The sequence below is a fragment of the Mchenga conophoros genome, linkage group LG7 (assembly GCF_057382185.1).
Source record: "Mchenga conophoros isolate Kocher_MC1m ecotype Shallow Benthic linkage group LG7, M_conophoros_male_GT1.1, whole genome shotgun sequence".
Lineage (NCBI taxonomy): Eukaryota > Metazoa > Chordata > Actinopteri > Cichliformes > Cichlidae > Mchenga > Mchenga conophoros.
In genome coordinates, this window is record NC_140532.1 from 2,587,773 (window position 1) to 2,609,346 (window position 21,574).

At 42.1% G+C, this 21,574-nt stretch overlaps 1 protein-coding gene across 1 annotated transcript in view; it reads left to right on the forward strand.

Moving 5' to 3' along the window:
- Window positions 1-21,574, forward strand: part of cdh13 (cadherin 13, H-cadherin (heart)) — a 409,102-nt gene that overhangs the window by 319,787 nt on the left and 67,741 nt on the right. The window contains exons 9-11 of the mRNA XM_085281498.1: window positions 4,634-4,774; window positions 20,366-20,548; window positions 20,647-20,900. Coding sequence (XP_085137624.1) covers window positions 4,634-4,774; window positions 20,366-20,548; window positions 20,647-20,900 — 578 coding nt within the window. The remainder of the gene's footprint in view (window positions 1-4,633; window positions 4,775-20,365; window positions 20,549-20,646; window positions 20,901-21,574) is intronic.

Sequence of the window (21,574 nt, forward strand, 5' to 3'; positions counted from 1 at the left end):
TCGAGACTATAGGACTGCATGACAGAGACAGATACTTAATGATATGTAATGTACAAATAATATAAATCAGTCACAAAACGTGAGGAAATTGGCATTTGGTTCATTACTTGTAACAAGACTGTAGAATAGAGTAGAGTAGAGTAGAGTAGAATAGAGTAGAATAGACCTTTGTTAATCCCTTGGGGAGGTCCGATCAGGGAAATGATGGTTCTAGTAACACACTGCCATTCCTCCTTAAATACAAATGAGGAAAAACATACCAAGCAGATTCAAGTAGAAAATATGAGCTATTTGTGGGTTGAGCAGCAGAGTTGAGCATGTGGGTTGCACCCGTGAAAATTTTGCCAAATTGCTTATTCTGCTACTGACTCTGAGCTTCTGGTAGCACAGGTGCTGACAATCAGGTGGCTGATTGGTATCTTATTAGCAGCACCTGTGAGCAGCGGCCACTTGGTGTCTGCTCTAAGCATATAATCCCTGACTGATCCAGGTAGGGCCTGTGCCAAAGGGCACCTTCAAGCTGGTTCTCGGCAAAGCCAGTTGCAGCATTATTTGGAGTGAGCCGTAGTACCAGAAACAAATGGATGTGCCCAAGTTTCATATAACGGGCGACATTACATCAAAGAAATATTCAACCAAACACAAATGCCCTTATTTTTTATTACAATTAACCACACGGCGACTCGACTTTGTAAAGTGAAATACCCAGGGGAAAAGCAACTTTTTTGATGGACTATGGCAGCGTTGCTGCTCAGAAGTTTAATTGAGTGTTTCCAGACGGATTAACAAGAGGCTGAAAAATTAAGAAGCTAACTGAGAGGAGTATCTCAATCAGCATGCTGCCAGTGGAAGTTTTCTGACGCCTGGAGGGAAAATTCCCTTTCGCTGTAACTCTCGCCCAGAGTGAATGTGAACATCTTTTCTTGGCTAGATACTGCCAGGGAGTTTATAATTGAGTTGAGACTCAGGAAATACTCATTAAGACGTTGTCAGTCGCCAGAGGAGACCACGCTGAATGTGTTTAGACACCACTGAGACTGCAGGTATCCCAGAGCCTTGCTCTTCTCCAGCTGGAGGGCAAAAGTATACGTCTGTGCTCAGGTGTGGATGCGTCTGTGTGTTTTGAAACCAGCATGTGTGTATTCGCATGTGGTTGTGTGCGAGGGTTTAATAAACTCACAGGTTCACGGAGCACCATCTGCCTGCTCGGCGTTCGATCGAACAGGAGCTGGTTGTGAGGGGCGGAGCTGGTTGTGAGGGGCGGAGCTGTCACCCACCATGTCTGACAAACTATTGATAGAAACACCTGTTGACTGTCTTGCGTTTGCACCCACAGTCTACCACGCAGCAGCTTCTTGAATGAATGGAGTTGATGTCTGGAGTCTGTACTGGCTTCTCGGCTGGTCATCTGCACACAAACCCACAGAGCATTCTCGTTCCCAACGCGCAACATACCGACCGTCTGTCACGGCCCGAGGCGTGACATAGTAACACCAGAGGTACCCTTGCACGTCCTTATGAGATGCTCTGGATTGTTAAAAGCTTTGCAGCTTTCTAATGTAGCCCTAACCTTAGCCTTAACCTGACATTCATAGAACCCGCTCTTACGCCTTGGACCACGTAACAAACAGACGATTTGTCACATAGCGTCGGCATGTTACGTGTTGGGATGAGAACGTGTCGAAACCCAATATAAAAACAGCCTTTTGGGTTAATTTAGCATTTACATGTTTTATTTTTAATGTTTTAGAGTAAAGTACGCAGTCATCCCAGACATTTAAATGTTCAACACTGAACATTGTTTTTAAAATCAATACAAGTGTGAACCAAAAACGTGTTTTTCACTCTGTCTGATGTAGGAAATGTGGGAAATATGGCACTGATAAGAATTAATAAGCATCACTAATCAAAAATACGTGTTGTCTTTATGGGAAAAATTAGCATAAGGCAGAAATAACCATGTAAATGATCCTGTGATATAATCTAAGAGTGGAATCGGCTTAAAATTAAATAGTTTATCTTTATAATGAGTGTAGTGTGTGTATATAATAACTTGAAGAAAGAATAGAAATAATAATAGGAAATAATTTAATGAAGCACGTGTACAACATATGATGTACAAAATTTAAGGGGAAAGCTCTATATGTATAAAAAAGTATTGATTGTTGACTAAAACACAAAAAGTTAAGATGGTGTGAAAGCTGTTGATATAAACATATAATAATAAAATAGAATTGATTACTTTAAAAGCTGATTTTTCTGGAAAAAACTGAACATGTGAATTAATGTGATAGTAGCTGCCACCGTTCACCTGCTGCACACGGCAAATTAATTTGTTTAGTTTAGAATTGGCAGAAATAAATTTTGACCTTGTTGTGCTGAAATCTACTTCTAATAAGAGGTGCTGTGATCTTCTCGCACTCGGGGATCATAAAATGCATCCCTCCGTGGTTCGGTGGCCTCCTTCAACAGGGTCATTTAAGTCAGGCAGTTGGGAGAACGGCCTTTTTGATGATATCTGCGCGTGCGTGTCAGATTTGCTGTTTAGCTCAGTCTGCAGTTCCTTATGCTAAATTCAGGTTGAAGCGATAATTAAAATGAGCCTGAAGGTGTGTAGCCAATGATCTCCCTGCCTGTCTCATGAAATTGATTAGAGCAATATCTCCAATGAACAGGCAAAGGTACACATACATGCACACACTGACAACTGCTGCTGCCACTCAGTTTGACAGTGAGCAGAGCACAGGAGGGTGTGTGTGTGTGTGTGTGTGTGTGTGTGTGTGTGTGTGTGTGTGTGTGTGTGTGTGTGTGTGTGTGTGTGTGTGTGTGTGTGTGTGTGTGTGTGTGTGTGTAATATCAGGTCACAGGCCTTTGTCCATAAACAATAACTTTCTCACTAACAGCATTTAAAGATCAGGGGCACGATCAGATTCATAGGTGGTTAAAGGATTTAAGATTATTAATGCAACTGGAGAGAACGTGTCAGACAGTTTATTAGGTACAACAGTGCTGGTTTGGACCCCCTTTTGCATTCAGAGCTGCTACACGTCAGCAGTCCTCTCCTGGGATCAGTTAACTGTGGAGGAAACTTGAGTACAGTGAATTTATTGTCATGTTGAAGAAAGCAGTATGAGATCATGTGAGCTTTGTGACAGGGTTCATTATGCTGCTGGAAGCATCCGTCAGAGGATGGGAGCACTGTAGCCCGTCCACCTCATGGTCCGATATGTTACGCTTTCAGAGATGCTCTTCTCCAAACCTTAGTTGGTTGTAATAGCAGGTTATGTGAGTTACTTCTGCATTCCTATCAACTCAAATCAGCCATTCTGCTCTGACGTCTGACACAAGGCATTTAAACCCAGAGAGCTGCCACTCGCTGGATATTTGTCTCTTTTTCTGACCGTTCCCTATAAACCGTAGAGGTGGCAGCAGTTTCTGAAATAACCAGAGCAGCCCACCTGGCACCGACGGCACTGCCACATCCAACTTAAATCACCTTTGGGATTCTCAGTTTGAACTTTAACAGGATGAACTGAACGTGTCGAAAAACGAAAAGCCATTTTTCTCTATATGACCCCAAAACAGACACAAAACAGAGACAAGTATAAGAAGGAAAAAGACCCCAATGATGAATGATGGGTTTCTTTTTTAGATACAAATATTGGGACAGTTACATAATTAAGTTCCAGGGTGTCCATCCATCCGTTTCTGTCCCGGGCACAGTGAGAAGTCTGAGGTGACTTCTCACTGTAGCAGGATCGCTCCACCAGCGTTTTCACTCCGACAGATGGATGAAGTTTATTAAGCATGTGACAGTTAACACCTCCAGTGGAGCAAAAACACTGCAGCGAATAAGTAAATGTTGGCTTCACCAGCCCCTTCTCCCTGCTATTCATACACTGCAGTTAACATTTCTATTAGACGCTATTTCAATGATTTATTGTTGCTGCTCTGATCATTACGAGTGTCACTCCCCCTCGCTTTATCTATAAGCTATATTTCTCCAAGTATTGTATAGATTGAAGATGCTGGCAGGTCACAAATGGATTAAATGTCTTATTCTGGTTTATTTTCAGGAGGTCTGCTTTATAACCAAGGCCACAGCCATCTCGCTAGCTTGTGAAGGACTTAATTAGAGTTTTAAGGCTGAATTAAAGTGCATTCAGTTTGAGGTTTAATCATCGACTCATTCTTTAAACTACAACATCTAATCAACAAAAATAGCCAGAAAGGCTGGAGAGGAGATTCTAAAAGCAAGGCAATACTTCAAACACAGTGTGAAGTATAATTTCACTAATGAGAGGGACAAAAATAGTCTTTTCACGAAGTCCGACGGCTGAGAGCACGGTGGAGGATGCTCGAAAAAACATAATGTGTGCTCTTGACCTTTCATTAGAGATGCAGCGAGCGTTTACTGGAGCTTTAACACTTGTGTTCGAGCAGGAAGGTGCATATAAAGGACCTCACAGTGATGTTAAAATTGTTAGCAACTTAAATGGCTCCTCGTTAACCTCATGGTGTTATTACTCATAGTTCCTTGAATATTCAGGTCGCTATAGATTGTCAACAACATTCTTACATCTTCTGCATACTTCTGAACATTTTTCTGTCTCACTGTGTCTTTTCTTTCCAGACCCTGCCAACCACAACATACGAGTTAGAGATCATGGCCAAGGACATGGCAGGAAGTGAGGTGGGCCTAACAGGAACAACCACCGCCACCATTACCATAACAGATAAGAACGACCATGCCCCAGAGTTCACACATCCGCTGGTGAGAAACTTCCCTTTTTCGCTCTCTGCTTTTTCTTAATGCTCGCTTAGGTTGTTTTTGTCTGCTATGTGAGGTCACTTGTCTCCTGCCTGCAGTTTCCCACCAGAAAAGTCAGAGATTACTGTGGCTAATAAAGGAACTGCGTCTTTAAGAAGTTAGGACATCATAGTACAGATACATCCCAGTGGCATCTCGCTCTGTTATGGAGACAATAAGTTATGACAATAACTGTGACACGTCAAATATAAACATTCAAACAACACCTTTTCAAAGTGAAGTAATAGATTACTGCATATATTTGTGCTCAGGGGAATTAACTGTACAACAGTCAGAATAATGCATATTTAGTTATATGGTGTGAAAACAGAATTTGCTTTCCTTTTCAAGTATTTGTGATCTGAAACGTTAGAGTGTTGACAGTAAGGCTGTTGTAATACCACAATTTAAAAAACACCCAGGAAAATACTGATGCTTGATATTGTTTTGAGCGCCAAGAAGCTAAACTTAAAATAAATATTATTATGTCTTTATAAGCTTATTGGTTCTCTGAAGTTGGGCCTCCACGGTAGTCCCAGTTTCTCATGTGAACCCTTGGGTGCTTTAGACATGCATAAACACATCGTAGACCTAGTTGAACCTGATACACTGACGGCCAGAATGAACAACATAAACCAGCCGCATCATACATCGTCTTATTTTTTGATATTTTCAATTTTGCATTCAGTAAAATTGTGCTTCTTCTTTGCTGTTTTTCCGTGTTTTGTGCCCTGTGGCAGAGACTGAGCCTGAACTCTTGGTAATGTAGTAATCAAGGTTTTTTAAGGCAATGGTTTATGCAGAGTTGCCCTTTGCAGTGACTTGACAGATGGACTTTGTTTATGGAGACATACACTGGTGCTACACTCAGTTGCTTCTACACATACTTCATGTACATGTGTTTGTTCACCCAGCTCATGAACTTGTCTGAGTCAGTGTGACCTTTTGTTTTCTCATATGAAGATATTTCATCCTTCTCTTCAAAAGGTAAAGTTCAAGAAAACCCCGAACAGATGGCAGAAGGTGTGTGTGTGTGATGCAGGTGCAGAGGGCGCATAAGGAAAGCACTGAGCAGGAGGGGCAGCATTCCTTCTTTTGAATGAACTGGACTGTTGAGTTAAAAATCAGCAGAAAGTTAGTCAGGAAATAACATAAAACACATAAAATAACCGTAAAATCGTTCAACAGTCGGCGAGAGAGTGCCCTGTAGTACGCCCTCCACATGAATTTGTCATGAGTTGCCCCCTCGGTTGTTTTGCTGCCTTCGTGCCTCCCGTTCATCTCTGGAGCTGCAAAAACACGGAGAAAGAACGAGGTCCACTAGATAAAGACCCACCTTCCACCTTAAGGTGCAGTTCCAACACTGAGTTGTGTGTTTTTTAATAGAAATGCCCACAGCTGTTGTCAGGTTTTAAGACACATAAAACTTTTGCCCGAACCAAACCTCCCGCAGCCCTCCCATGATGCATCGAGGTGTCAGGGGAGCTTGTAAGGGGCGCAGCTCAGACGTGAAATGTTACAGCTCGGAGGGCTCGGCAGGGCCACGCAGAGTGCACCGTGTCCGTGTCCCAGTTAATGTTCTCATTCCTCACTGGGAAGAGATATGTTTAATGCCACGGAGAAATTGAGCTTTTATAAAACAAGTGTTTGAGGACGTTAAGCTCCCTGTGTAAATCCTTTACCCTGCTCTCTCCCTGACCGCTTCTCAACCTGCCCATGAATCATCTACGACTCCTCGAATGAACGCCATCATATTGTGAGCGTGCGCTGGTGCTAAGCCTGTGTCAGCAGCTGCTCTCGAGCTTTCACCATATAAATTATTCAGCTAAATATTCAAGGCTTTTCATAGAACTTTGTGCCTTCCTTCCTTAAGAAGACTCTCGAGTTGTCTGTTTCTGGTGACACCCCCTCCTGTAGACCACGTGTAAGCTTCAAAAGCTCCTTTTCCAGCTTATGAGAACTCACACAGCGAAAGATGGAGAACAGGATGAAAAGGTGAGTAAAAAAAGAGAATTTTACTCATAGACATAAGTAGAGGCAAGAAAAGGAGAAGAAATCACATTTTCAGGAGACGTTATGCTGTTATTATTCATTAAATGCACTGTTGCTGGATTTTTTTTGAGTTGACATTTTGTATGAATTCAGCAACATAATCCCCACGCAGGGAGCCTCTGTATTTTCTCAGACTTACCTACCACAGCTCTACGCAGAGAGACAACCATCAGAAAGTTTAGCTTCAGACCAGCACTCGTCTACTTGGATCAACCGAACAGAGACTGTTTTCCTTTTCCTCTGTAATTTGTAAAAAAGGCAGGTGAAAAGCCTTTTTTCTCAATTTACCGGTCGATCTACGTCCCTGCCCTCACCTATGGCCACGAGCTGTGAGATCGCGGATACAAGCGGCAGAAATGAGCTTCCTCCGAAGGGTGGCTGGCCTCTCCCTTAGAGATAGGGTGAGAAGTTCAGCCATCCGGGAGGGGCTCAGAGTAGAGCCGCTGCTGCTCCACATCGAAAGGAGCCAGCTGAGGTGGTTCGGGCATCTGACAAGGATGCCTCCTGGGCGCTTCCTGGGTGAGGTGTTCCAGGCATGTCCCACCGGGAGGAGGCCCCGGGGCAGACCCAGGACACGCTGGAGAGATTATATCTCTCGGCTGGCCTGGGAACGCCTTGGTGTTCCCCCGGATAAACTGGAGGAGGTGGCTGGGGAGAGGGAGGTCTGGGCTTCTATGCTTAGGCTGCTGTCCCCGCGACCCGGCCTCGGATAAAGCGGATGAAGATGGATGGATGGATGGCAGGTGAAAAGAGCTTTCACTGGGTTCTGTGCAGGCCTAGGAAAAGCTAAGTACATGCATGGGAATGAATAAGATGAGGCCAAGTGCTGCTAATCAAATGCATTTTAACTGAGCAATTATCAGAGGAGGGGATGTCACAGCAAAGTCAGCCCGTTTTCAGACTGTGCAGTGCTCAGAGAGCTTCAGAGCTCAGTTAGCATGTAAATGTTAACCTTCTCCCTGTAAAACAAGTGTGGCTTGTTTGGAAGGATATCCAGTAGAAATCACATGACTTTGGACATGCAAGACCAAAAGGGGAATATTTGTCCACAACGCACCACGCTTTGTGTGGCAAAACACAAAGAGAACACATCAGCACTCAGACATCGAATACCAGCTGTCGAGTGGTGGACGGGGATGATCTGGGCTTGTTTTTGTAGCAACAGGACCCGGGCACCTTGCAATCATTCAGTCTGTGCGACAGCTAAAGCTTCAAGTCCGGACAAATGCTGTGGCACAACCTTAGGAGAGCTTCCCATAAACAAATAGCCACAAGTTTGATCAAATAAAGCTACGCCGAAAAGACGAGCGGGATCGAATAGCTTCACAATGATGTGAGAGATGATGTGAGAGAGCGATAAACTCATAGAAAAAATCACTTCAAGTTATTGATTTTAGTTGTGTAGTTAGTTTTTCACAGTACTCGTTCTGTTTCACTTACGCTTCACATAAACAAACAATGGAAATGAGCAAATATCACGTTTATGCTATGAAACAGGATAGAGGTCAGTTACTGTGTTCCTCACGTTAGCTGTGATGCTACGAGCACGTACATCACAGCTGTAAAACTACAGCACTTGTATCTGGTACCTTGGCTATGACAGCCATTCAGGATATAATCCTTATTCATATCTGATGTCACATCTGAGGCTAAATCAAAATATAAATTAAATGCATTTAAATAGCACGATACTGCAGCTACTGTTGATAAATATCTTTTTTAGTGGATACAAAAACTATATTAAAACATGGCTCAGAACAGATTTTCATGTTATTTTAACACCGACACCAGACTTCTTCTAGTGCAGGAGATAATTGGAACAATCTTTCAAAAGTGGATAAAAGCACTGAAATGTGTGAATTTGTCGCTCTGGAGTCATGAATCTGAAAAACAAAATACTTTTAGACACTTGAATTTTCTTTTTTTTCCAACTTATGAAAAATGTATTTTACTCCCAAATCTAATCAGTGGATCGAAATTGGAGATTTTTCTCTTGAGTTGTTTCTGACTTTGTGGACGTCAGATTTACTACTTAAGAACGTCTTTATAGCTTCTTTTACTGGTTTTTAATGGAAACACCAGATAATTGCAAAGTGCATTTATTATTTAGGAATACTGAGAGGGGATTTAAAGTTACTTCCATGTTTTGCCACAAAATGAAAACAGGTCCAAGTCACAGCACACGACTGTGCAGGTTGAGGCAGCATCCTTTTTATCACTTTGATAACACTTTGATAACTGTGATTCATATCACTATATTTGAGCTTCCACTGCCAATTAATTCCTGTGTGTTTAAGTGAATTTCATGTTTTCCCAGGATGCAACTTCACCTACAGGACGCACTGAATATGCTCACACAAAGACAGATGATCATTTACACTTACACCCGCAGTGTGAGCGTAAATGATTATCACTGTTATCATTTCATACAGTTTTAATTCAGATTCCTCTTGCTGCAGTCTCACTAATCCACTCGCCAACCCACCAGCCCCTCACGGAGCCCCACTACAAATCCTTAGCCAGCTTGAATAAGCAGCTTCCACGAGCTGTAGGTGAGAGCTGGGAAGGCAAACAGGCGTCCAACCAGGAGATGTGGCTAAACAAAAGTGCTACATAATAACACAAGTTGGCAAAATTTTAAGATTACTGAAAAAGTGCTGGCAATTTATGTACATTTTTTTAAATCTTTAAAAATAATTTTCTTTGGAGAGTTGTACCCATTTTTAAAACAGGCCAGTGAGCTTTAATAAAAGGGAGTATTAGGGGTGCAACGATACGGTTCGATACTTTGGTGTCACGGGTCGATATTTTTTCAATACAAAAAAAAATGTTCATGCTTTTTTAATTTGTCATTTATTAAAATTATAAATATATATTTTAACTCAAAAGTACAGTTTTTAAATTTAATGTTGCTGAAACAACAAAGTAATAAAAAAAATAAATCTATCTGATGGAGGAATCGCTCATCTTTGGAAAAGAGAGTTTATTACAGAGAAATGGCTCTTTCAAAATAAAAGCTATACTATAGCTTCTTCTGGGCTATATTCTCAGCAGCATATTAAACATATCAGGTCCCCATAAGGAGAATCCTGTGCTAACGGCTGTCTAAATGACTCGGGTAAAGTTTGTAGCATGCGTGCTTGTTGTTTTTGTCTGCTTCCACTTGTCTTTGCACTAGGATGATGTCGGAGTAAATGTGCAGTCATATTCGTTGTGTTCCCACTAGTGCTGTCAGCGTTAATCTGAAATGACGTTAACGCCACAACACGGCAAATCTCCGTTAACGAGCTAACTGCGCTAACACACTAGTTCCCACCCATGTAATTGAGCATTGCGTGGCACATCCAACATACTGTTTTACTTTAGTCCATGACTCGCTTACCTTCAGGGTCATACGTCACATGAAAACCAAAATAATTCCAAACGCCAGATCTGAATGAGGGTGGGGGAGGTTCAATTTGCCATGTTGCAAGGAGAGCTTAGCTTCTGTCTGCTAGCTTGCGCTGCGCTCAGTGAATCTGCGTTCGACTACTCCGCCTAGGCTGCACTGTCGAGCACAGATCCACTGAGCGCTCAACACAGACAGCATCGTCAGAAGGAAAGTTGATCAAATAAATTAAAAATGTTGTATTGTTCGATACATATGCGTACCGAACCGAAAGCTCTGTATCGAACGGTTCAATATCGATACGAGTATCGTTGCACCCCTAGGGAGTATGTCTGTTCATTTTGGTTCTCTTTTGTTATCTGCTGCCCTGCTGCACGCTAGTAAGACAGGGGTGGACTCACAGATCTTTATGTATGGTTTCAGTCAAACGAGAGTACTGATAGCATCGATCATAAGTCAAAATGTAACTTCCACGTTTCTTTTCTTCTGAACTTTTTGTGATTAGTGCTTTAAAATATTAACAACAAAACTAAAGAATCTGAGGTTGCACTCCCTGCCCCGTTAAAAATGAATGAGATTCATTTTCAGGGGTAAGAAGCAGCTTATAGTTAACAGATAAGTGATCCTTAATGTTGCAATACAACCTGCCTGAAGAGTCACTGGTGCAACGCTGAAATATGAACATGGAGAGAATGCTTAAAACCTTCTTTATGAAAAATGGCAGAATTAGCTGCCAAACCGCCGTTACTTTTCTCCTTAGTAAGTTCTTTTTAAGGATGGATGATTCCGTATAATCAATCTGCCATTTTTAAAATCGGAAGCTGAGGTATTCCTCACTAGGAAATTTATTACATTTTCCTACTGAAGCTCCTTCTGTAGGGGAATGTGCTCTGGCCTGATTAATTTTATAGTGAGGGTCTAATCCGATTTTTATGAGGAGAAGAAACAAGAAGACAAAATTATGTAGTAACCCTTAGCTCTGTCGTCTGAAAGGCTCGACGTGTGTGCTCCTGTCACGAAGATGGATATTTCTCCTGATGAATTTTATCTCCCGGTCGCAGCTGGATTTTTATTATCTATATGCATTTACTCAAAGTCTCTGAGACTTTCTGCTATGCTGAACTTGATATTCCTCTGTCTTAATAACAGTACTGTTAAACCTTTCACAGCTGATGTTGCATTAGAGCAGACGCTGATGTAGTCGTGCACCTTTTGCCCTGCCCTGTTATTTCGTTCATCCTCCTGCACCAGTATCCCGATCTCTCCTCCACTCTGTTCCTTCTACACTTGCATTACTTGTCTCCCCTCCACTCTTCAGCAGCTCTGTTAATTCTGCACCATGTCTGACTGGTCCTATTCCCCTCCTGCTCCTCATACCGACACTGTGATGGACCTTATCTCTCCTGTCACTCACGCTCCTGACAGCCATTGCCCAGATTTATTTTCCCCCTCACTCAATTTTGCACTCTCTTTGCCTGCCTGTCTTTCTGTTTACTTCCCTTCTTCCATCCTTTCACTTTTTCCCCGCTCTCCGCTTTGCGATGACCACGAGAATATGCTCACCTGCAATCCGTCTGTCCCGCTGATAAAGACATTTGTGGTGATGAGCACAGCACCAGGCGTAGTGCGGCAGGGCCACGTCAGTGTTGTTCTATCTTGGGGGATGGCTAACAGGTGTCATGGATTAGCTGAAAGCCTTGCATGATTGCTTCACTGGCTCTGAGCTACACACAGCACTTTACTCTGGGTGATGCTGAGGCGTAGCTGGCCTGAAATGGGACTGGATCGGTGTGCCGTATGACAAGTCGGAGGCATATTTCAAGGGAATATAGTACACGTGTATTTGTGAGTGTCCTTGTGCAGTTGTTAGACAGAAAGCAGCGTGAATGGATCAGGTTAGATTAACATCTTGGGTGAGAAATTCATAGAAAAACTTGAGCCTTTGTCTTCTGCGGCTTTCTTTATATGGTTGGAGTATTTTACTGCCATTCTTTGGCTTCACTTGGAGGCTCAATAGAAGGCTGATCTGAGTGATCGTGTTTCTTTTCTTTTTTTCTATTGATGAAACATAATTATCTCGAGTGATTCATCCAGAATAGCAGCGCCTGATAAAGAAGTGATTTCATATTTCTGCTAAAAACAAAACGCTGCTGTCCCTGCCCAGGGGACCCCAGAGTTTGTAGGCCTAAAGTTGGAAAGCAGCCTATTCAAAGTTCACCGACGATGAATCTAATGTTTGATTCTCGACTCTGATGAAACATGAACTCATTCTTTGAAACCATCAGTGCAGGAACCAAAACTGCATGTTGGATTTTGTCTTCAGTTTTGTCTTCTGCAGAAAAGGGTGGCTGTTAATAGATTGCATGTAATCAATTATATTTTAAAGGGAAAAACTATTTTCAGCTCAGGTCCAGTTTTTAAAAAATATGCCCATGTTTTTATGTATCAAAGTAGGTCGTCCTCTCAGGTTCAGCAGTTGCCTGATTTACCAAAAAAGAGCTGCAAAATGACTGTTTTTGGACGAGTTTATTGCATCAATGCATAAAGGGAAAAAACAAAACTTCTGCTTTTTATGAATCTGTTTTCTTAAGTAACTGGAAGTACTCTGCAATCATGATTCTGTCCATAAAAAGCAATAAATGATTTAAACTTTATGTAATCTTGAACCTTTCCTGCAACTGCTGCTGTTTGAAATTTGCTGATTCACTTCTATGGACCTCAGGCTCGGGCTTTCTGCTGCTCTGCCCCCGTCTTCCTCTGAGATAAGAAACATCCCTTTCCTTCCTCTTTTTAAGTCCAGACTCAAAACTCACCTGTTCACACTAGCCTACTCCACATAAACTTTTCCATCCTGCTACTTTAATTTATTTAGTTGCTCTATGTTTTATCCTTATTATTTTGTAAATTGTTACGTCTGTTGTTGTTATTGCTTGTGTACAGTGTCCTTGAGTGTTTTGAAAAGCGCTTTCTTAAATAAAAATGTGTTACTAAGCTTGCAGACAGGAAACTGGCTGGAAAAGCTATAGGCTATTATGCAGAGACCAAATAAACAATAAGCTTCTCTTTAGCATATTTTGTAATTTTGCAAAATACCAATTAAAAAAAATTATCTGCAAACTCATGTAAAACATCTGTGTTGTTCTCTGATAATCATCTTGTTGCGTCCTGACTAAGCTGAAAATGAGCATGTCGACAGTGATGTCCTGTTTCCATCACAGCCAATCAGAGGCTGGGCTGATAAAGACTAGTGCAGAGTCATTTGACCTGGGAATAAAAGCAAATTGTACTCTTTCCCACTGAAGAAAAAGCCAGGCGTTACTTTATTAAAGCAGTTTTTTTTTATCTCAATTGCACAGGGACTCTAGAAACTGATTTAGCTGCAAAGTGCTAAATTGAACTATGGAGGTTTTACAGGAGAGCACACAAGTGAACTGCAGCACAAAGTTGGAACTGTCAGATTGTTGTCAGAAAGTTAAAAACTTCTCAGTCTTCGGGCCATTCCAGATGGACGAGCCGGCGCTCAATCATACATCAGTTGCTACACTTGAATGGCTGACCTTGCTTCTGAGGCATATGGGTTTTTAATGCCTGCCTGTATTCCTGGAATATTTTCGTTAACTAGCTTAATTGACAAATAGAGAATCTGAAAAGCTGCTTTGCTAAATGTCAGATTCATCAAAAATCTATCTCTGGAAGCAGCCTGCACACAAGCTGTAGAAATTTAATAAAGACACAGGTAAGCTCATTAACTCCCCAGGCACACTTACTGTATGCAGGATTAAAGCTGTGAGCAGTGTAAAAAGCAAGTGGAGAGGCTAGACGGAAAAGTATTCCATGCCTGGGTGTGGGATTGTGTGAGAAGATGAGCAATCACATGCACAATGGTAGCTTGTTGCAAATATTTGCAATGTCTACACCTCGTTCTGCTGAGAGCTAAGCTGCTTTCAAAAGCTGATAAAGGAAAAGCAAAATATGTGTGATTCTTGTCTAACTGAGGTTTCTTTCTAACCTCTATGTTTTATAGAGCCACCAAGGGGCGAAAGTAATGAGATGGCTTCATCCTTAATCAACTGAAAAGTCCTGAAAATGTTCATGATTTTTGGATTTCTCTGAGTCATATATTTTTCTTTCAGATGGTCTAAGAAACTGTCCAGTAAAAAGGAAAACCCACTAACTAACTTATCAAAAAGGCAAACATCAAACGGCTGTGTCGCAGTGTCTCCCTGCCGTGTCGTGGCAATGAAGCAAATGCTTCTCAGAGGCAAAATAGTCTCGTCTTGAGAGATTTAATGTGATGGGCTGCTGTTATGTGTGCTGCATGTCAGAGAAAATCTTTGGGGCAGCAGGGACGTGTCACAAAGTACTTTCCATTAGGACAAACGAACAGCTGCTCAGCTGCCTGTCAGTGTAGCCACAACTGCCATCTGTATTCATAACACTTTGTGACAGACATCCAGGAACAATGTAAGCTGATCTTCAGTCATGTCTGTTTGTGTGTGATTGTACATGCTGCAGTCTTAAATATATGGTTAACTGGAATCGCACACATTTCTTCTTGTATTTCTCTGTTAGAGGACAGCAAAGATGGATCAATAATATTGATATAGGTAATGGTTTACAGTATTGCACTCAGTGCAGACTAGGGCTGCCACAAACGATTATTTTGATAGTCGACTAGTCACCGATTATTTTTGCGATTAGTCGACTAATCAGATCATCATCCATTGGATGTAAAACGACAGCTTATTGCACCAGCAGCATCTGCTCTTATATAACTATCATTAGCTTACAGCTTTAAGTGTTTAAGGTCTGTGCTAATTAAAAATAAAGACAAGATGATAGTTTATTAAATTTTAATTAAATGTGCAGATTGTTTTGGTGGAGTTTAATAAACTCAGCCGATTTACTCAGGAACAAATAAAATACTGAAAACAGCCAAACAATAACATGTTTAAGTTATCTAAGTGACTCATATATCATGTTTAACCTGAGTAGCGAAAGGCGGCGGTGGGTTTGAAAACGATTTGCCGGGAGTCCGGTGTTCTCACGGCTCTAGTTAGCCTAGCCCCCGGTTAGCTATCGAGCTAGTGGGTAACAGACGTCTCCGAAAACGTCGGAGCTCTTTTGAAAATATGCGGTGTCTTGATAAACTGAGCAGATATTTGAGGTTTACACAGCTACATTCTCGCCTGAAAATATGTTAAACGTTTATTTTGTGACCCAGAAAGAATAATAAGAGTAACATTAAAACTAACTAGCTGCCGCCATTGTTGGAAACTGAGCTGGGCCGCGCTATGAATTCTGGGACACAGCTTCTTCTTCTTCGGGGTTTAACGGCAGCTGGCATCCTTGTACATGCAGTGCTGCCATCTTCTGTTTCAGTCCGTTATTACACTCTTAAATCCTGCTACTTATTCCTGCGTCTTTTGCGATCTTACAAAGCTTCAAACGACACGTCGACTATTAAATCAGTCGTCGATGATTTTGATAGTCGACGTAATCGTGACTACTCAAATAATCGTGGCAGCCCTAGTGCAGACACATGTTTACATAGTTCTACTGTTTTTGGTCCTGATGTGTTAGCACCATAGATCTGCACGAGGGCAGGGTTACTGGTTTGAAACAGGCAAAAACTGCCAGCTGCCAATGAAAGACAAATTAAAGGCAGTATAAGAAAAAGGAGGCTTTCTCTGTACTGGTGTTAATGAGGCAGAGCGCATTTAATGTTACTTGGTAAAGCTGACAGATGTGCATACTTTTCCAAGGCTTCACATCTCTGTCTCAGGCGTTTTGCCAGAAGTTAGGGTTTCTCTTGCACATCCATCTGTTGGAGAAGAGGTGGAATGAATGTTGTTGACAATGCTGAGATGAAGGTTTTGTGGTTCCATAAATCAACCAGCTGTTTGGCTTTGGCTTGGAGATGTTTGCTGCACGAGGTTAGACGTGCTCTTGAAATGAAGTTGAAAGAAAAACATTAATTTAATGATGAACAGTGTTTAGTTTTGCAGATATTTGACCGTAAAACAACGTGTTAAACAAATGTTCACAGCATTTTGACAAGGTGCATCTTTTTTCCTCCTTTTTAGCATCCTGAGGTACAATGTTCCGCTTAAACGCCACGATCTATGGCACGTAGGGCTGGGCCATATTATACCGTTCACGGTAATACCGGTATAATGTTAGGCAACGATAGGAAAATGAAATATCGCGATAGAATATGAGTAAAACGCGCATGCGCAGTGGCTTTGTTTTCATACGCACATGGCCGATTGTTGAGTGAAACAGATGAACCAGAATTGGTTTGTAAAAATGGTGCAACTTCCGTGATGTGGAACTGGTTTGGTGTTTGTCCGTCAGATACACGACAAAGCACATTTTTTTGCAGAACATGCAAGCGGCCGTTGTTATTGTCATATTTGTCGGACTAAGATGCTCTTAAATCTGGGAGTAATCTGGGTCCTAAACTCCGTATACTTCAGGTCAAACAAACACTGCAGCATCACTGAGCGTTAAAAACTGTCTAAATTCTTTCATCTTTAATAAAACGATCAGCATTGCTGCTTTACCAGGTGTAACTATGAAGTTTAACTTCCAGGCATCCATGAAAACAAAATGTATTACATTTAACGGAGTTAGAAGCTAGCAGGAAGCTAGCGGAAGTTAGCTCGCTAGTTTCGCTAGTTACCTAAGCATGATATTGCATGTTCTGACTGAGAGATTTCTGAAAAAAATCAAACGTACAGCTCTGCTATCACTTCCAACATAAATGAAGACAGGAAACTAAACAGCAGTGACGTTTGTAGGGTTACTGAAGTTGGGCTAGCTGGTATATAATTATGTGCTACGTGATCGCTAGCGACACAGCTATGTTAGCATAACATAAACAGTGAAGCTGGAGGACGAACACTAACACTTTTCCACTTATAAAAGTTAACGTTAAGGTTCCTAATAGTTAGAGACAAATGCAATCGCATGGCAGGATGCTGTAAACGGACCAAACTTCAGTCAGGAGAACAACTGAGATAATCCATCCACAATACGAGGTTAGTCATTAATATACTGCAACAACATGGGAATAGAGCAGCTGCCAGAGAATTCAACATTAATGAATCAATGGTACAGAAGTGGAGGAAGCAAGAAGAATGAGTTTAATAAAGTTTGATTTATCTGACTGCTTTGTTTCGCTTAATGTGCCTTATAATCCCGTGCACCTTATGGTCCAAAAAATGCGTACTGCACACTGCAGTTTAATGTTGCAAAGCACCTCTTTTTAACTTCAGTGGATATTATACATGGTTATGCTCAGTATATGTCAGCCCATTTCTACTGGAAATGCCTTTTGGTTAAACTTTCAGCAAGGAATTTGCATTTGCACTGTTACATTTTTATAAAGCTTTAATGTACATAAAAACCAGCTTCTTGTTTAAGTGAAAATAAATGGAAGGTTGTCTTTTTGCGCTAGTAATGTTGTGGAGTTGTATTTTGTCTCGCATCAATTATATCGTCGGTTATATCGTTATCACAAATTTTCAAATATATATCGTGATAAATATTTTTGGCCATATCGCCCTGCTCTAATGGCACGTTCAGTTTGCTCTGCAAATAGTTCAAATAAAGTACAGGCCCTACTTCAGCCATCAGGCAAACCAAGAGCAGTCACAATACGTGCTTCTTCTGTTTGCAAAGTTTACTCTGTCATACAAGACCAAAGACACCAGTACAGAGATAATTGTACTTTAAAAGGAAAATAACGACGGATGTAAACAAAAGCTGGCATCGCAGTCATCAGGATGACGGCGCTGAAACTGTCAGCTGAAACTTGCCGATATCAATTTGTTTATTTTTTCTTCTTATGCTGTTGTGCCTTAAATGACTATCATCCAATTATCTTCTGACACCATGGCATTACCTAGAAGATTCATGGGCCAGATTATTGGAAAGTCAGACATAAAAAGAGATGGGAAGCAGAAAATCAATGGCAGCTTCTTTTTTTCTTGGACTCTTAAATGTCTGAAGTGAAGGGCTCTGATTTATGGTCACTGCCAACACTGACTGGTTGTCTATCTTTGCCTCTATCTGCATGTTTGAAGGTGTGTGTTTTCCTGCGTGTTGCTTATTAAGTCTCGGCGTGCATGTTGTGTCCAGGTCGTCTTTTGTTCTCAGAGCCGCTGCTCTAATTGGATCTGTGTGTGGGTGTGGGAGTCTCAGATGCTACAGATAAAAACAAACTTGACTGCGATGCACTCTGACTGCTGTTGTCATTGCGCCCCCTGATCTTTCTCAGTGTGTTTAAGTTAGTTGAGGCCAGGTGTTCTGCCCAGTAGTTAGTCATTTCCTTATACTCTTGGTTGTTTTGTGCTCCAGTAGGAACTGGACTTTTTTCAGTGGTAAGGCCGCGGCTCAGTGTCCACATCACACAGAATAACGTTTCTCCAAACCGCATGACTGCCTCACATGATTAAACCCCGTCTGACTGGCTATTGTCGGTGTGTGAGCTTCCGAGTGTGTCTCTGCCGTCCTAAGTCTAGACGTGGATGACGGCCACGCGAATAACAAGCAGTTGTTTCTGATCACGGTGCCTTGTGTATTTCAGGTCAAGATTTTGTGAAACTGCTTACACCGCCTCAGGATTTCCCAGTAAAGCTAAAGCAATTTAAATTCCACCATCCCTCGCTTGTTTACGAGTGAGAATCGGGCCTTTTATGCTGACAACTCTCTCCTATTTGCCTTTGTAGCAGCTGTTGGCTCGCGGGACAAAAGGACCAAGAGTACACGTGTGAGAATTCACATTCTTAAGAACACTGTGTTTCGCTTCTGTGTGCCCTAAATGACTGTGAATGCTTCACAGTGTTTTTTTTAAACAGGCTTTGGATGAATAAAAAGGGAGAAAAGAAAGGAAAGAGAAAAAATCAATGTTGGTCTCTCTTCAGATAAATGCACGGAGCCCTGCAGTATAAGGCAGTAAGAGGGTAATCTGTGAAACAACAATACCATGGGCTGACAAGAGACACAGTAATCTAGGCTGGACCAGAACTATCCTTAAACAGAGTGTTCTGTGTCTGAAAGATTACAGTGTGAGCTCTGACACAATAATGATCCCGACACACACACGCACACACGCACGCACACGCACACACACGCACGCACACACGCACACACACACGCACACACACACACGCACGCACACACACGCACGCACACGCACGCACACACACGCACACACACGCACGCACGCACACTGGCAGAACTGCCTGCCTGCCCAGCACTTCTTCAAGGGTAACCCTGATCACAATGCAGTCTTTAGCAGGAAGCCCTCCTGGCAGCATCAATAAGAATCTGATTGAGGCCTGCTGCCAACATTGAGCCGTGAGGCAGGGAGTGACTGACACCGCAAAAATAAATGAGATGCGCTGTGGGGAATCGGCTCTGGAGACATAAATGGTGTTTATTGTGTTGCGTGTGCTGTGCATGCATTTGTGTCCCCGACGTGACCGCGTAGAATCTCCTCATCTGTTCTATTAACTCTTAATCACATGCTCTTCTTTTCTGTTCTGCCATTTTTTCAAATATATAACTGCGTAGACAAATTGATTTTAGTGTTGCACGGGCAATATAGATTCATACAGAGTAATGTAAACATAGTTCTGCAAGCAGCGAGGTACCACACATTTTGCACACAGGAAAGTAAACTGAGATGCATGTGCTCCATACTGCTGCCTGCAGTCCAACCTTTAACATCATGCAATATAAATTTGTCTACTGGACTGTGCAGGAATGCAAAATGTAAAACTCTGCAGAAACATCTTTTTTATGATTTCCTTTGTGCAAATATGGAATAAGCGCTTTTTTTACTCAAATTAGAAACTGTATCAACTCGAGGATGTTAATTTGGCCTAATGTAGTCCACCTAAAGTAAATTTGTACCTGTTGGCTCAGTATGCAATAGCGCTGCCTCTGAAATTCATTTCACATTCAGTCTTTGAAGCCTTTACAGTTACATGAATCTACGCCTTCGTCTCTGGAATCGCGCTGATTTGTTCTGTTATATTTTCTAGATTCGGGTCTCCTCGGCCGGCCTCTCAGTAATCTCCACTTGTTTCTGTCTCCCCTCACAGTTTGAAGCTCACGTGTATGAGGGCTCAACGGGCGTTGTGGTCAACCTGACGGTAGATGACAGAGACGATCCGGCCACAGCAGCGTGGAGAGCCATGTACTCTATAATCAGTGGAGACCCGACGCAGAGCTTTGAGATTCAGACCAACCCGGACAACAATGAGGGGATGCTGTCGGTTGTCAAGGTAAAGCACTCTGTAAGAAACATTTGGATACGTTCATATATTCTCGTAGATAATATAATAATATAAGTCTTACATTTCTAATCGTTGTCTCCTCTTAGCCACTGAACTATGAGGCGTCTGAATTCCTCAGCCTGCTCATCAAAGTGGAGAACGAGGATCCTCTGGTTCCCGATGTTGGATATGGCCCGAGCTCCACAGCCACCGTCCACGTCAGAGTCGAGGACATCAACGAGGGCCCTGTGTTCTTCCCAGACCCCCTAATAGTCACCAGGATGGAAAACATCCCTGTGGGAAGCTTTGTGGCATCACTTAATGCTACAGATCCGGATATATTAGAGAAACAGAGTATTAGGTAAGCAGTTTTTAGACATACTTTTGTGGTAAAAGTGCAACAAAGTCAAAAAGAGACACAGCTGCAAACTGTGGATCATCTTGGGTAGAATAAATGATGCAAGCGAGGTGATCTGGCAGGGAAATAGTAACTCGCAGTTTCAGCCCGTAGATCATCACCTTCCAGCTGCTTTGACATCTCACTCCGTCAGTCCTCACCCGTCTGCCTGAGCCGTCGCGATCCCATCTTTGTATCGCCAAATACGTCCGATCTTCCCAGCGTTCCCGGTTAGTTCGTTTTATTTGTCTGCGTAAATAGATATACTGCCCGGATAATGTGCACTTTATTGGCACAGGCCAAACTGTTCTCCCCAGTCAAGTGAAAAGTCCCAGAATCAGACAGCTCATTAACTTTAACTCTGTTACCGAAGAAGCCCTCAAATATCACCATCATCATAACTGCAAGGCTATTAGTTGCACCGTGTGCCACAATAAAAATTATTCCTCTTGCTGCCAGAGGGAGTCCCATAGTTTGCTCTGTACTTACATTTTACAAGATAAAAAGTCATCGCTGCATTTATTGCCTTTCAGGCCTAATTTCGACTCGTGTTTCTGCACCACAGCAGCTGCATGTCATATATAAGTAAACACATGGGGCTATTATAGACCGAGGGCAATAAAACTCATCAGATCATG